General features: G+C 41.0%; 1 protein-coding gene across 1 annotated transcript in view; it reads right to left on the bottom strand.

Moving 5' to 3' along the window:
* The window catches only part of VSIG1 (V-set and immunoglobulin domain containing 1), a 35,053-nt gene that overhangs the window by 3,834 nt on the left and 14,744 nt on the right, over nt 1-16,475 (bottom strand). Inside the window, 3 exon segments of the mRNA XM_030574379.1 lie at nt 515-630; nt 1,449-1,604; nt 4,875-5,073. Coding sequence (XP_030430239.1) covers nt 515-630; nt 1,449-1,604; nt 4,875-5,073 — 471 coding nt within the window.

Consider the following 16,475-nt stretch of genomic DNA (forward strand, 5'->3'; position numbering starts at 1 on the left):
CTTACTCAGTGTTGCTCTCTGTCCCCCTCTACTGGCTGGACCACACAGAGGTTTGTGAGGCTGCTACAGCCTTCCATCTAACAGAGCTAGGTCTGTCAGTTAACTCATACTGTAGATGCTTGTGGTTTTAGATCCAGAGGTTCTGGATTCAGATCCCTACTGCTGACAACTCAGTCAAGGGTGTGGTGTTATATTAGCATTTGTATAGTGTGTTAGATATTTAAAGTAGTTTAGGAACATTAGCTAATTAAGCATCACAATGCTCCTGTGAGATATGTTGCTAAGTATACATTAGTATCCCAATTTTACAGGACGAAGATGGAGGCAGAGAGGTTAAATGACTTTCCCAAAGCCACACAAGGCCCAGTTGAGTTGAGAACTGAGGACCTCCTGACCACCAACCCCATTCTTTTCCAAAACAGCTTACCTTTAAAAAATGGAAGCTATTTTTGTCATTCTGATTATGTTTTATGTAAAGCACATTTTATTCCATTCATATGATTAACTCACGTGCTGCAGTCAAGTCAACTTCACAGCTGCTGTATCCAAGGCTGTTAGTAGCTGTGCACCGGTAGTATCCAGTTTCAAAGGTGGTGAGATTACCAATAATCAAAAGCCCAGTTTTTGTATCTGTGACAAATGGAAAACATATATGTACATGCATGTTTATATACTATATGGGTAATTACTTGTATTTATTGAATAAAAATAATATGGATTATTACAAGGCATGGGAGGTTGTACTGTAAATTTTGCAGCATTTAAATAAGGGATTTCCTTAAAAAATCTATTTAGAACCATTTGTCTTTCTTGAAAATAATTGTTGCATCATTTTACAGAGAACTCTGCAGCATCACATTACATGTATGAGAACCAGGTCCCCTATCCTGCAAACATAGAAGCATGTGTGTAACTTTACTCATTTGGGTAATACCATTGAAGCCAATGGGATCTCTTGCAGGTGTAAAGTTATGCACACACTGAAGTGTTTTCACAACGGGGGCCTAAAAAACAAAACTACAATTTGAGTTCCACTGAGTATAAGTTTAGTATAAATTTGCATCTCACTCACTCCAAGGTAAGTGAGATTTAAAAAAAAAAAAAAAAAAAAAAAAAAAAAAGGGCAATAAATTAGATTGTTGCAGTTCTTTTCATTGTAATGCCCTGAGATGTAATTAGTAGCACAGGCAGGAATATTTTTTTAACATAATTATCTTCTCTGAGGCCAGCTGTATCATTTATTGTAAAATCGACAAAACCGGGCTAATGCATTTCTTTAATGGCTGTTAGGAATTTTTGATAGGTAAAAATAAATTCAATCCTCATTATTGCACACACAGCGGGGAAATGCATTCTTTTCTTTATTGACTAGAATATTGAATGCATGGTTCAAGCCATCACACTCTAGGTCTTGCATGTCACACACTAGAACTGAGGAGGTTACTCACTGAGTTGTTCTGTCATGGGTTTGAGGGTCTCCCCTGATACTTTATACCACTGGTATGTAGGCGCAGGCATCCCTTCTTCAGAATAGCAGGAGAGAGAGACAAGGTGGCCTGTCTCAGGGGTTCCCCGTAAGCTACAGTGAGGCTGTGAAGGTTTGACTAAAACGACAGCAGGAAAAATAGTTAGACCATCGGTACAAATTATGGGCCAAAATCTTGCTAGACCAAATTCTACTTTGTTACACTGGTGTAAATAATCTACAGTAACTCCTCACTTAGAGTCGTCCCTGTTAATGTTGTTACGTTGCTGATCAATTAGGGAACATGCTCGTTTAAAGTTGTGCAATGCTCCCTTCTAACTCGTTTGGCAGCCGCCTGTTTTGTCCACTGCTTGCAGGAAGAGCAGCCCATTGCAGCTAGCTAAGTTCCCTAAGTTCCATGTGCTGCAGCCACCCAGCAGGCACTTCAGCTGTCCCTCCCTCCACTGCTCTGTGCTGCTCCTGTCCTCTGCCTTGGGGCTGCTCCCAGAGACTCCTGCTTGCTGTGCAGGGGGGAAGGGAAGGACTAATGTCAGGGTGCCCCCCCGCTCCTGCACCCTGCTTACCCTTTTTCAGGGAGGGAGAGCAGGGAGGGGATACAGACAGAGAGAGCCTGGGGCAGCAGCTGCTGTCTAAACTTCCTGATCCACTTAAAAAGACAATGCACTTAAGAGTGGGTCAACTTACTTAAAGGGGCAGTGTGCATCTCTCTCTCTCCCACACACACAAAGTGTGTGTTTGTCTCTGTCTGCTGTGCTATTTCCCCTCCCTCGTGTTTGTGCTGCCTTGTGTGAGAGGCTACAGTAACAACGTGTTCACCCTTGAGGGCTCAGCCGAGTGCTAGTTCATCATTTAGCAGTAAGGCATTCCCTGGGAAATATCCCTCCCTCTTCCACCCTCTGACTTCACCACCTCAACCAAGCTTCGCAATCATCATAGCTGTGAACAGTATTAAATTGTTTGTTTAAAACGTATACTGTGTGTATATCTATAAATATATAGTTTTTTTGCTTGGTGAAAAAAAATTCCCTGGAACCTAACCCCCCATTTACATTAATTCTTATGGGGAAATTGGATTCGCTTAACATCATTTTGCTTAAAGTCGCATTTTTCAGGAACATAACTACAACGTTAAGCTAGGAGTTACTGTACTGACTTTGGTGATGTTGTTTTAGACTTCCACCAGTATAATAGATCAGATCCTGGCCCAGTAGTCTGACCACAATCTCTCCCATGTAGATATGAGCAGCAACAAAGAAAAGTGAACAGTTGGGGGAAAACTCTTATTGCCTTTCATGGTGTATTTCATACTAAATACTTCTACAAAGGCTGTCAGATATTACTTCTTGATGGAAAAGACTATTAGTTATTTCAATTATATTACAACTGTCATTTTTCGTCCCAGTCAAATCACGTTCTGCCTCATGGGATTTTTTTGGCGTAAATGGGTCTATTCCATATGAGCACAAAGATCTATAGCCTGATTCTTCAGTGCCTGGCACCTGTAGAGTTATTTACACCTGTGCAAAATGCTACCATTCTGTTTTGGTACTCAGCCATATCTTACTCTGAGCTACCCCTGTGTTTGTGTTTGCTTGGTCGTGTCACCCATTTATCACAATTTAAACATATTGTTGTGGGCCTCCTCTGTAACTCCACTGCAGTGGAATTACGTCAGTGATGAATCTAGCCCAGTTTTTGTCCGTGATGTTTGCTTTTCTAGGAAAAACTACAATCCCACTTTTCAAGCTTTTAGTCAAACTCACATATGCTCTTGTTTATTATTCTGCTGCAGAGTAACTGCTGCTTGGGGATTTTTTAAGATGGTTTTAATATCTGTGCTTTGAAAATTTGTTTCTTCCAGTGGATTTATCTCCCTTTTCCTTTTAATTGTTTCATCTGTATAGACAAATGATACAGCTGGAACCATTTTCACATATGCACTGACTTCTCACTCTAATCAACTACCCAGAGGGTATGTGGATAGTTGTTAGGTGGGGTTAATATTAACATTTATCTTGTTAGCAAGTAAAATTTTTCTTGTCTCATTGCTTTTCATACTTGTTCAACTATCTGTTCAGGTATCAGAGGGGTAGCCATGTTAGTCTGGATCTGTAAAAAGCAACAAGGAGTCCTGTGGCACCTTATAGACTAACGGACGTATTGGAGCATGAGCTTTCATGAGTGAATACCCACTTCGTCGGATGCATGCACCCACGAAAGCTTATGCTCCAATACATCTGTTAGTCTATAAGGTGCAACAGGACTCTTTTATCTCTTTTTACCTGTTCAGGGTTGAACTATTGCTTTCTTTCAGCTGATGTGTACTCTGTACACAACACAAAACAGAGAGCTACATTGATTAGACTTTTTAATAGAGAGAGGCAGCATTTGGACTGTTTATGGAACCAGGACTTCTAGATTTTACTGCTGGCTCCACCAGTGACTATCTGTGTGGCCTTAGGCAAGTCGCTATGACCAGCATTGGGGGCCTAAAACTATATCAGCAAGTGGCCTGATTTTCACAGCTGCTTTAGGCTTCCAAAGTTTAAAAAGTTGGGCTTAGCCTTAAGCCTGGGCCAGCAACCCCAGCTCAGGTAATGGTTTCAGGGTGTGGTTGTGGTTCCCAACTAAAAATGTGTTTTAATTATTACCCAGTGAATCTGGGTAGTTACAGCTACCAAGGGGATGTATATTTCTCTGGCCATTATAATAGGCGGCTCTATAATGCAGCAAGGTTAACATGGAGGACTCCCGTGGCGACTCAGATTTTACTGGCCATTAGGACAGATGAGTGCAGTTATTAGTGGAGCACAGGTTTCAGCAGATACATATTACCCTGTTTGCTAGGGTGAGCAATGTTCCCCAGGCACTGTAGTCAGCAGTCCTATCCATGATTGCTTCAGCCAGGCCAGGATTAAGAGGACAGGTCTACATGCAGCTGGGAGTGAGCCTCCTGAGAGCCAGAGCTCCGGCCCAAGCTGCAATATCCATACTGCTATTTTTAGTGTGCCAGCTTGAGCCCCTCTGGTACGAATGTGCCTGCTCTGAGAGGCTCACTCCCAGCTGCAGTGTAACCCTAACCCAGAGACCCTGTATGCTAACACGAGGTAGCACAGGTGGTGTTTGCCTGGGAGGTGGAGATCACCACTGGCTGTCTGCATCCAGCAGCCCGGAAAAAGAATCTTTCTATCAAATAAAATAAGTTCTGTTTCTTTACCGTGAGGGTTACTGCTCCAGGGGGCCTACTGCACTGACTGACCAAAAGGTGCCAGTGTTCCCATCCACTCCCCATTACATTATTCTCTTGGGTACCCTGTAGTGCATTTTTGAATCCCGATTCAACACCATATGATAAAGCAACATGAAAACACAGTGCAAAATAAATTACCCAGTACACTGACAGCCACTGATTTCTGGTTCTGTCCATTTGAATCTTGTGGGTTGAAAACTTCGCAGGTATAAAACCCAGTGTCTGAGGGCTGCATGTTGAAAATTATTATTGATGCATTTCCTTGGTTTGTTGTCCCGTTTATTCTGTTCTTGAACTCGCCATACTCATAAGCCTGTCCATTCTGAAAATAATAGATCTGTGACACAAAAACGGATCGTTAGTTAAATAAGAAGTGAGCTAACTTGTGTTTTGTTTGGTGTTGCTATGTCAAATACAAAGAAATTTCAGGAAAAGCAAAGCCACCTTATGCCCAATTCCCTCACTGTAAAGAAAGCTGTGATTAAAACCATGCTGTACATTGCAATCTAAATTTCTAATTATATTCTTACATGATAAGCTGCTCAGGGCAGGGACAGTGTCATTCTGGGTGTGTGGCTAGTAACTAATACACTGTGGGAATTGCAGAAATAGAGTGGGATATTTGGGAAAGGCATATTTTCTTTACAAGAAACCAACTGCCAGGCAAGATTATGGACCATTATGTTATACACTTAAGTAATAAAGCTAAGTTATGTACAATGAACAGAAGGGCTAATTAGAGGGCAAATTATTTGTAACTTAACTGATAATTAGGCCAGCACAAGATTATTGTAAGAAATGGAATTGCCTTTGCAAAGAAAAATTGATATTTGAGGAGCTTAGTAAAAACTGTGCTTTCTAAATGAAAATATAATCAAGCAGTAAAAGAGGTGAAGTGCATCTAATTAAAGATAGCTAAGACTGGCTAATGCAGAGAGACAAAACATAAAGGTAAGCAAACCAAGCTGTGTTTGCAGGAAATGTGGAGGCAATCACAATACAAGGCAGAGGTGTCTACCACAAGCAATTGGAGTGCCAGACATGCAATAAAAGTGTTTCTGTTGCTATGAGTGTCATGCACAGGTGGAGCCATTAGCAGAGACCCTCAGGCAGGCCCCAGCTCTTTCCTTTTCCCAATATGCTCCAGGGACGTAACTCAGGAGTAACTTCTTCATCTAATGGGAAATTATTGCCATATTGGGCACATTGTGGAGATTTGCATCTGTCTGTCAAACATCCCACATCTTCCCTCAAATAAGAGACTTACTGTTGTACAGTCAGATGAGCTCTGCTGCCTTCAGTAGTGTTACGCCTGATTTACAGCAATGTGAGAGCCAGATTGGGTTCTATAGACTTACAGACCTGAACTTTCTCCCATAAAAGTCTGTAGCAAAACCTCCATTGATTCGAATGAGAAGTAGAATTGGGCCCACTGTGGGTGGTGGTGGTTTGAATCTTGGGCCTTCGATCTATCTAGGACTACTGATATCTCAGATACCATGATGATGGGTGTGGTTTAGGAATGTAAGCAGTTCTGATAGACTATTCACACTCAGCCCTGTTTAGTTCTATTATAAAACAATGTGTGGGAAAAAAAATCAGCTTCTATGAAAGACATATTGAAACAGTTGCCATTTTTATCCAGAGTTAAACAATAATACTCCTGCATAACAGTGCTACAACTTGGAATTTGTCATGCTCTACTCAATTCCTACTTTGATAAATGCCGTTCCATGACTAACTGGCAATGTACAACTTGAAGGGCTCTTCTTGTAAACAATGTGCTCCAGGCATAATGAGCTGCTCCATTGTATTTAGGGGGTCTTCCCATGGTAGTCAGCGATATTAATATGTCCAGCTGTGTATACAGGATTGGGCCCTTAGTTACTATAGCATCTTTCATATCAACTATGTTTCAGGAACAATGATACAACAATATTTGTCACTGTTGAACTGACAATTGGCTTATTACTAGAGGTGGTTGAAAAGTGTGTGAGGGAAAGTTTCACAAATTTTGGACAAGTTTCATTTGTTTCTGACTCATCAAAATTTCATTTTGTCAAAGATTTCCAATCAGCTTTAGCTCACGCTATGAATCCCCACCCCGCAGACAATAAGCATCATTCCATTTACCTTGCAGATCCGTAGATTGTATTTTGAATAAAAAATAAACACTTGGGCACCCTGACGCAGTGTTGACTGAAGTCTTTAATCAATGTTATCTAGACGTCTTTGTTAGCTTAAGGCAAGCTACACCCCAAAACTGCCAAAGTACAGTTGGTTCATACAATGATAAGAATTTCAATGAAGGTCAAAACCCAGGCTGAGTACCTGCTGTGCAATAGCAGCTACTGTATTCTCACAGCATGGTACTATCATAAATGCAACATCTTCATTCTATCTCTGAAGAGGGATAAAAACACATTAAGAGTGAAATCCTGGCCCCACTGAAGTCAGTGGGGGACAGGATTTTACCATGAGGGGGTTTATTCTTCCTTTAGAATACATCTAGAACCTGTAGCATTGGCTGGCAGAGAACAGAACTCAAAATGTGAGTTAAAATAGACCACAGCTTTTCCTGCCATTGTTTCTGCCAAATTTTACTCTCTCAACCATCCCAGGCTGGAATAAAACTATGTACAAAGCTTTGATATGCCCCTTCTCAGGGAGTTAATTGGGTAGGAGGTGAGCACAAATGGGAGTACAGGTGGGGGAGAAGGGGTGGATAGGGAGAAGAGAAAGCGAGCGCTGAGCTCTGCATGCTATAATAAAGACAAGCTGATCTTTTCTGATCTGTACCTCAGTCTTTATTACACACATAGGCCCAGATGCTGAAAGGTATTTAGGTGACTAAACACCTATGAAGATCTGGGCCATTGTCTATGCAAATAATATTTTTCTTTATTTCTATGGTTAACTGATGACGTGAGCACCAGTCACTAAAATTAATGCAGGAATTGTTTTATTGCAACAGACTAATGAGGCGTCTAGTATGACGTTGAATAGTGGATGCTTCAGAGATGGATTTTAAATGACCATTATATACCTAACTTTGAAGTACTGTGTCATGGGAGGGGAAGTTCTTCCTGACAACATGTGGATCTCCTGAAGCATGAGAATTGACTGCTTCTCTTTCCTCACAGCTGGTATACCTGTAGATGTTCTTATTCATATATGTGAGATAAGAACTGAAAACTCTTCACATTTTGATACATCTCTCTCTCCACCAACCATTGGTGCATATATTGTATAAATCATTCTGGCCTCTATTTTTTCTGCTCATTTAATGACTCTTGTTGCTTAGACTCTACTACAGCTCCTCAAAATATATTTACAGGTCAAAGTTGCAACAGAACACAGATACTTTTAACACATCTGCCTTGCAGTGTCACTCAATAGTCGCAGAAGAAAGGTAGGGCATGCATAAACCTGAACTGACTCTCATTCATACCTATCTCACAGCAGAGTCATGCCACTGAATTCAGAGTATCTCCTGATTTACACCAGTATAACAGAGGAGGATGCATATGGGGTGAGCTCAAAAGGGAGCACCTCTGAGTTGTAGGCAGTTGCACACCTGCAAGGAGTGGTTTGCTGGTAGTTAGTCCTGATGACTCACTCAGCTCTCACTGGTGGAATCTTGCCTTGCCTGGCATGCTAAACCGATTGGGTAGCTAGCGGCAACAACTGCTAATGAAAGGGCGCACTTGGCTCTCAAGTCTATGAAATCTCTTACAGTGAAACCAGCAAACCTAGTTCCAAACCAAAGGATGATATTGGCAGAAACAGTACAGGAGCAAGCTCGTGGGTAGCTCAGAGCAGTGTTACAGTCAGGTTACAATATGCTGGTCAACCACAAAGCCAAGGAGTTGTGGTTGAACACTTGGTGAGTATTAGCCCACACAAACCAAATGTAAAATGGAAAGAGAAACAAAAGTAGGCTGGCTTCGTGGTTGCCCAGAAAATTCACTGCTCAGAAATTGAATTGGGTTGAAAAGGATGTGACCAGAACAAACACAGCAACATGCAGAACAGAGGATTATGTAGTGGACTCAAAAGGAAAAGACATTTATCGGAACATGGCATGTAAGAACATTATACCAGGCTGGAGCATTTGCAGTAATAATGCATGAGTTGATAAGATATGAGTGGGAAATTGTCAGTCTATGCAAAATGGGATGGTAAGGCAAAGGAAAATTCTACTATTATGAACATAAATATTGACATAGGGAAGAGAAGACGGTGGACGCTGGGACAAAGTCACATTGGTGCCAAAGCAAACGGCAAACCAGGCTCTTGCATCATTTAAGCTGATATCGCCTTGTATATTGAAGGCAATATTCAGAATCAAATCCTGTGCAGTCTCAATAGTACAAGTATATTCATTGACCTCAGCAAGAAACTGACAAATCGTATAATAATCTACAGAAAGCAATACTAGAAGTTTCAAGACAAGACATTATTGGTGATAGGAGATTTTAATCTGAAAGTAGGTTTGGCCTGGAATTCCTGGGCTGGAGCAGTGGTCAGATTTGGACTTGGTAAAGAAAATGAAAAGAAGCGTTACTAAATTTCTGCCTAAGAAACGACCTGGGGATAACCAACAAGCTATTTCAACAAATAAAGATGCCAAGAAAGTGGACTTGGATATCACCTCATAGGCAAATGAAGAACATGACAGAATTTGTATTTGTGACTCACAGATAGAAATCAAGTGTGTTGTCGTGCTGACCATTTGTGGCTAATATCAGACTGGATCATAAATCAGTGCTGGTGTCAATAAGGTTGAGGCTGAGAGCAACCAAAAAAGTGTCCAGAGCTAAGATCTATGACATGGACAAATTGAAGGAGCAAGACATCCAGAAAGAATGCAAAGAAGCTGTGCAGAAATACATTGTCTTTGGTGAACAATGTAAACATGCAGAATACTCAAAGCAAAATAAGTGAACAAAGCAAGATGTATGAGTTGAAGATATCAGTGGTGAAAGACAAGTGTGGGAAAATAACTGAAAATAAGCAAAGAATAAGGCATAGAAAGAATATTTTGAAGAGCTGTCCAGTTTGCAGAGCACAATAGATGAAAATGTCCTGGAAAAGCTCTCCATTACAAATGAGAGAGAGCAGATGCTGGAATTCTTAGAAGAAGTAAAGATCTCGAAAGGAAATTTGAAAAAGAAAAACGTGCCAGGAAGTGATGACATAACTTCAGAACTGCTGGAGGCAGGTGAGGGACACATGATAAAGGTGATGCACACGCTAGTCAACAAGATTTACAAACAAGAGCAAGTGCTGAGTGAATGGGGGAAAGCAAGAATAGTACCAATCTATTAAAAAGAAGATAAGAATGAGTGCAAGAACTGCAGAGGAATCCATGTATTGAAAGTGCTGGGAAAAGCATTGCAGAGGAGAGTAGAAAGGTAGGTGGAAGTGATGCTTGCAGAGGGAAAGACCAGATTAGACCAGGATGAAGTACAGTAGATCAGCTATTTGTGATAAGACAGATATCGGAGAAGTGCACAGAACACAACCAAACCTGCTGCAACTTTATAGACTTCAAATAGGCTTTTGATAACATTTGGTAGAAAGGGTTATGATAGGTTTTGAGAGCATAGGGCATCCCTGGGGAAACTGATCAAGCTAATAGAAACATTTACAGCAAGTCGATAAGTGCAGTGAGAGTAGATCAGAAGCCCTTGCTAGTGCAAGTCTGTCTATCCAGACTGGAAGATTTGCTTTCAGATGCAGTGTAGACGTACCTTAAAGGTCCTGCCTTCTCTAAGAATCTGTGCTCTCCTACTTTTGCTAATGATGATTCACATTTTACCACAATTAAGAATATTTTACTGATGTCTAGAGGTTGACCTGCATTGCAGAGTTAGGATCTGAATCCGGATCCTAATGCCCCCAAAGTTCAGGTGTTTGAATCAAGTAGTTTAGTACAGGCCTGTCTCTAGTATCAATGGGCCAACCTCATTTCAACTGGTGTACATTAGTAACCGCAAATGTGGCACTCTAGACTTACGTCAGTGTAACTGAGAACAGAATTTTGTCCAGTATTGTTTACCTTGACAAGCTGTAGTTACAAAAATAATAGCATGGACATCATTCTCCTCTCCCACCAATGTTACTCTACTAGGAGTTACTAGGATTTACAGCTCCATTAAGTCAAGAGCATAGCATCAGTGTATGTCAGAGGAAAATGAGAAACATTGGGCCTAATCCAAACTCACACTAGTTTTACACCACTTCACTGGAATTACTCCTGATTTACACCAGCACAAGTGGAGCTACAGACTCATTATGTTCAGTCAAAGTGCCCCATACCAAAAAAGACTAAATTCTGCTTTCAATTGACCTCAGAGCTACTTAGGATTTGCATCAGTGTAAATGATGTCAGAAGTTGCCACACAGAATGCCAGATCAGTATAAGTATCAGAGGGGTAGTCGTGTTAGTCTGGATCTGCAAAAAGTGACAAAGAGTCCTGTGGCACCTTATGGACTAACTGACGTCTGTTAGTCTATAAGGTGCCACAGGACTCTGTCTCTTAGATCAGTGTAAGTTACTCTTCTCCTTTTTGTTCCCTCATTGTCACATCTTCCTCAGAAATAAGTCTTGAATAACATGACCGTGAATTTCAGACACAGTTAATTCTCTCCAGTAAACGTAAAAAATTACTGCATTTGGCTGTGGTTTTAACAATGAAACTCCATTTGAAGTTAGTTAGTGTTGTGTGGCTAAGCCCTCATGTGATGTTTTGAAAAGCTAATCCTCTGTGTTCTATCTTTGTAGCTAAATGAATACAGAGAAAATATTTTATGTATGCTAAAAAATCGAGGACAGGTATCAACAGGGCCAAGAATATTTACTCTTTTCTTTTTCTTTTTCCTTTTTTCTTTTTTATAGATTTGAACAGACCCTTTCAGTTTTCTTACAGTAAAACATAAATGCAACTGTAGATCCTAAAGAAATGCAGTCGGTTTCACTGCAGTTTCTCCTAGTCTCAGCAACTGTGTCATTTGTTTATCACTCTGAGGAAAGGTGATGAATACTGAAAAAGCTGAGTAATGTTGTGATTAATTACAAACTGTGTATTTTATTCCAGACTTATGAGTGGCTTTTGTACAAAGGAAACTTCATTTAAAATTTCATGCTTCAGTTAATAGGCTGTAACTTAATTGCTGATTTTAAATAAGTTCATTCAAAATGAGTACTTTACATTTTGTTTTAAAATGCTGGTTTTTAATGCTGTCCTTCCAAAGTTTTCATCTCTGCCCTACAGGAAGTCAAAATATGAATGTTTACAAAACTTAATTTCATACTCTATGTCAGAGCCTATCTAACCTTTGAGATCTTCCTTTGCCTCTGGCTCTGCTACCCTTTTAAATAGTGAGCAAGACCCATTTTAATATTAAGTCTCTACTATGACAAAGTTACCTGAAAGTAGAACTGATCCCCGCTTTTTTTCTGTGAATTTTTTTTGATGAAAATAAACCATTTTTTGTTCTTTGTCAAAATTTTTGTACAAAATTTGTCAGGGTTTTGTTGAAAAACTACAAACTGGAAAACTGGAAAAAAAACTAAAAAACAAACAAACAAATGAAACACCCTACCTTTCATTTTTCAGTAACTGAAAGCCAAAACAGACGGCTGGGGAAAATGTTTTGGATTTACTGCAAGTTTTCATCTGGTCCAGCCAATATTTTTTCCATATTCCTCTTTGACTAGTGTTTTCAATGGTAAACCATCCCAAAATTTCCTTGAAAATTGACATTTCCCTGCAGAAATGTCCATTTTGAGGAAAATGTCATTTTTCATTTAAAAAACCCACAACATTTTGTATGTTTCAATCTTTTGTTATACCTTTAGTGGGCTAAATGTAATGTTCAGTTACACTGATGTGAATCTGGAGCAACCTCATTGAGGCTATTGTTGCACACTGAAAGCAGAGTTTGCCCCAATGGGCTAATTTCTATTGTGTATACGCCAGCTCCCAGGAATATCCTTGGTGTAAGGAGGGTCCTTTGGCAGTGTAGAACAGATGCATTGACTCTCTGCTGCCCTCTCCACAGCTTGTGGAATAGAGGGTGTACTGGGGAAAGAAAAGGACCACCATTTGCTGACTGCTGTCTATGTTTGCAACAACATAATGGCCCTAGGGAGTTGTTGCAAGACAGCACAATTTACAGCAGCCAGGGGACCAAATCCAGAATATGGAAAGCACAAAAGTGACACAGAGAATCTGGCCCTATGGTTGCATCTTGCCAAACTTCATTTCGGAGAGGATCAAAAAGGAGGAGTTGCCATGCCAAGGGGAAGGTGGATCTTTTGCCTTAAGAGATAGAGGTACTTACAAGAGCATCTTTGGCCTGCCACAAAACAGGCAATAAGATTTATATTCCTGTTAACTAAATCAATCAATAAACTTACTACTTGTTTTGAATATTTTTGTATGAGTCTAGAGATAGATAAGTAAAAGTAATGGCTTTTCAAAGAACTAAATCCAACTAAATGATCAGGATGGAATCTTCATAAAATTTCACCCTTCATGTGACAATCTCATCTACACACAATGCAGACCCAAAGCACCTGATTCAGATTTCATTTACCCTTGTGTTAATCAGGAACAACGGCAATGAAAGTGATGGAGTGACATCAGTGTGAGAATCAGGCAGTGTGGGGACAAGACATTATGCACGTTCTCTCCACTAAAAAATACGGAATAGTTTGCTGGGATGGCTACAGGAGCACATGAAGCTCCCAGAGAAACAAAATGAAAGAACAAAACAGGCATATCAGTAGCCTGCTGCATTTTCGTGATGCATTTGCCCTGGGCCACAGAATGGCCAAAGGCCACTTTGCCCTATTTTGGCAGGAAGTAGGAGCAGGGCTGCTGATACTTCTGTCTCCTTGTCTGTCACATCAGCTGCCACCATAACAAACTTTGAATCACATTCCACTGATTAACCAGTAGGAGGTGTTCAAGAAAGCATGAATCTGAATATCTCTGATAATCTTGGCCAATCAGATGAGTTGGAGTCCAAAGGTCCTTCCTGAAGCTGGTTGTTCCACATGGTAGTGCAATAGCTGCCTGCAAGCTGGGCACCAACTTTTCCTGCATCATCTTTGTTTTAATGACTTTCATAAAAGGAGAAAAGAAAACATGCTTAGTGCAGCCAGAGGAGACCACAGTGCATGCCCCTGTACCATGCTCCAGTGGGACATTGGTCAGGTCTGATGAGCTGAATAGGTGGGCATTGTGAAATGGCTTCTCTGTCAGTGAAACATTCATAACATGCTGTATTTTTGCTGCCTCTCATTGGAGGCTGGTTTACTGATACGAGTGTCAGGTAGAAATTAAGCCTTTCCATTTTTCACATGAACAGATGCTTATGGTAACTCATTTGTGAATTGACAAACTGACATATTTGTCACTCCTAGACACATTTTTCAGTGGTCCATTCCTTCATACATCGCTTCTGCCAAGCAGCCCTGGTTCTAGGAAAGCATCTACCTGGCTATAGAAGGGACTTCATATCTAGCTCTCCAAACTCCACTCCACACAACTGAAGTCAACATTTTCCGTTCTCTACTGACCGAAGTCAGTGAAGCTGGTGGAACTGAGAGAACGATTTACACTGGTGAAACTGAGAAAAGAATTCAGTGTAGTATGTTCTCAAGGCTATTGTAGCAATTCATTCTTGTGATTTTGCATGTGATTTGGGCTGCAAACGGGTTAAAATAAGGGAGAGCATGGGGAAGCACAACTCCTCCCTCTTCTCCCTCACACTGGCTTGAGGGAGCCAGTCACCCCTCCCACATACTGCGTCTCTCTCCTCCATGGCTGGTGAGATGAGGACTCATCTGAACTGGGGAAAACAGGCAAACCTGATGCCTGTGTGGTGATTTGCTAGGGCTCCCTGCCTGCCAGCAGAAGAGGCAGTAACAGCTGATGGTAGAGAATGAGGAATTTCAGCTCGAAGTCCTCTATCTATCTCTTCCCTCTCACAGGTGTATCTGACCCCTGCTGAGTCCCTGTCCCCTTCAGCAGAGAAGAGACTTTCCTCCACCAGCTTCTTTTCCCCTCAAATGTAAGTAGTTGCATCAGGTACTTCATTGTTTTCAGGGGAGGAACCCCATGGCTTCATTTTTTTGTCTGGATTTTTTATTCATAAAGATTCTCCATCTCAGCTGAGTCTACATTGCAGCATTTATTCAAGGGGGATGTGCCCTACACCATCTCAATAGGTGTATCCAATAATCTGTTTTACTTCCTATGGACTTGTTTGGGGACATTGATACTTGTCTTCTCTTGTCCCACTCTCTTCCTCTTGTTCCACCCAGTTCCCACGAGATAATGCCATTCTACAGCACTACCGTGATGACAAGCACCAAAACTGGGGCACTCCTCTTACTATTTCAATCTATGTTACTATAATCAAAGCGCTGCATGACAACAGGTTCCAATGTATTCATTATAAAAAGCACTGCAGACTTCCAGGACTGAGCACTCACAAGATCCAGCCACAGTATGCAGTTTCATCACTTTCTGATTAGTGCTTTCTCTAATTACTTTGCTAGATTCTTTTTCACACCAGAAATAAAGGCAGAGAGGAACCCATCTCAACCTCTTTATCATTCTGACACCATTGCATCACTCCAGAGTCTGAGTCTAAACAGAACTTTAAAAACAGTGAAGAAAAAAATATATTCAGCAATTATTCCCTTTAAATATTGTACACATTAGTTAAAGAGCAAATGCCATAGGTCTTAACTGCTGATCATAGACCAAGGCCCAGATTCTGAATTCAGCTCTATAGTGTTAAATCCACTTCATTTCACTAGAGTCCCTTCGACTTTAGCAGAGATACTCTGGATTTATATCATGTGCGTGAGATCAGTATCTGGCCCCAAATGCCTTTGGCAACTTGAGCTTCCTTTCCACACATTTTTTGGTTAGACTGTGATCTGCCAGCGAATGATAGGACTCTTATACATGCATTGCTGAGATTTTTTGTGGGGATTAATTGAAAAAATGAATGATGACTGCGGGCCTCTTGTCTCTGCTACATGTTGTCAAAATTTGGGGAGAGAGGAATCTTAGGAAACTTATAAAGTATAGCAAGGAGACGGGACGGCTGAAATCTTTGGAAATTAGTGATGTAAATCAAAGCAGCCCTTGGCTAGCTTTCAATGGTGCAGGAAGGGCTTGAAAATCAGGTCACTTCTCACCCTTACTGTGTCATATGGCACATACATGTGGCTGAAATGTTCTTGAGTAATGCACCAACCACAAACAGGCTTCTCTTCCACATTGGCTATGCAGGACTCTAAAAATTAGGATTAAGCTTCAATGTACAGTGTGCTATTTCCTGCTCTGTTTGGAGGAAAAATCCCATTGAAGTCAGAGGGCGTTCTGAAGGTGTGTGGATTGGAGGTAGAACAATGGTTAGCTACTGTGGGTACTTCAGAGGAAACCAATTCTGCATTCACATTTGAGTTCTTCTACATCCCTCCTGCCGGGGCAGAACGTGATCCTTGCACCTTGCTTTATGGTGGACATTCTGAACTCCACTGGCATGGGACAACAGCCTGTGTCTACTATTTCACTCCCCAAAATGGTGCTCTATTCTGAGTGTAAGCAGGAAGGAACAGGAATGAGTTCTTGCCCCCACGTAAAGCCCTTGTACCAAGGATATGTGGTAGCAGCCACTTTTCAGTGTTCTGAAGAACAGATTGTA

This window comes from Gopherus evgoodei, chromosome 9 (assembly GCF_007399415.2).
Source record: "Gopherus evgoodei ecotype Sinaloan lineage chromosome 9, rGopEvg1_v1.p, whole genome shotgun sequence".
Taxonomy (NCBI): domain Eukaryota; kingdom Metazoa; phylum Chordata; order Testudines; family Testudinidae; genus Gopherus; species Gopherus evgoodei.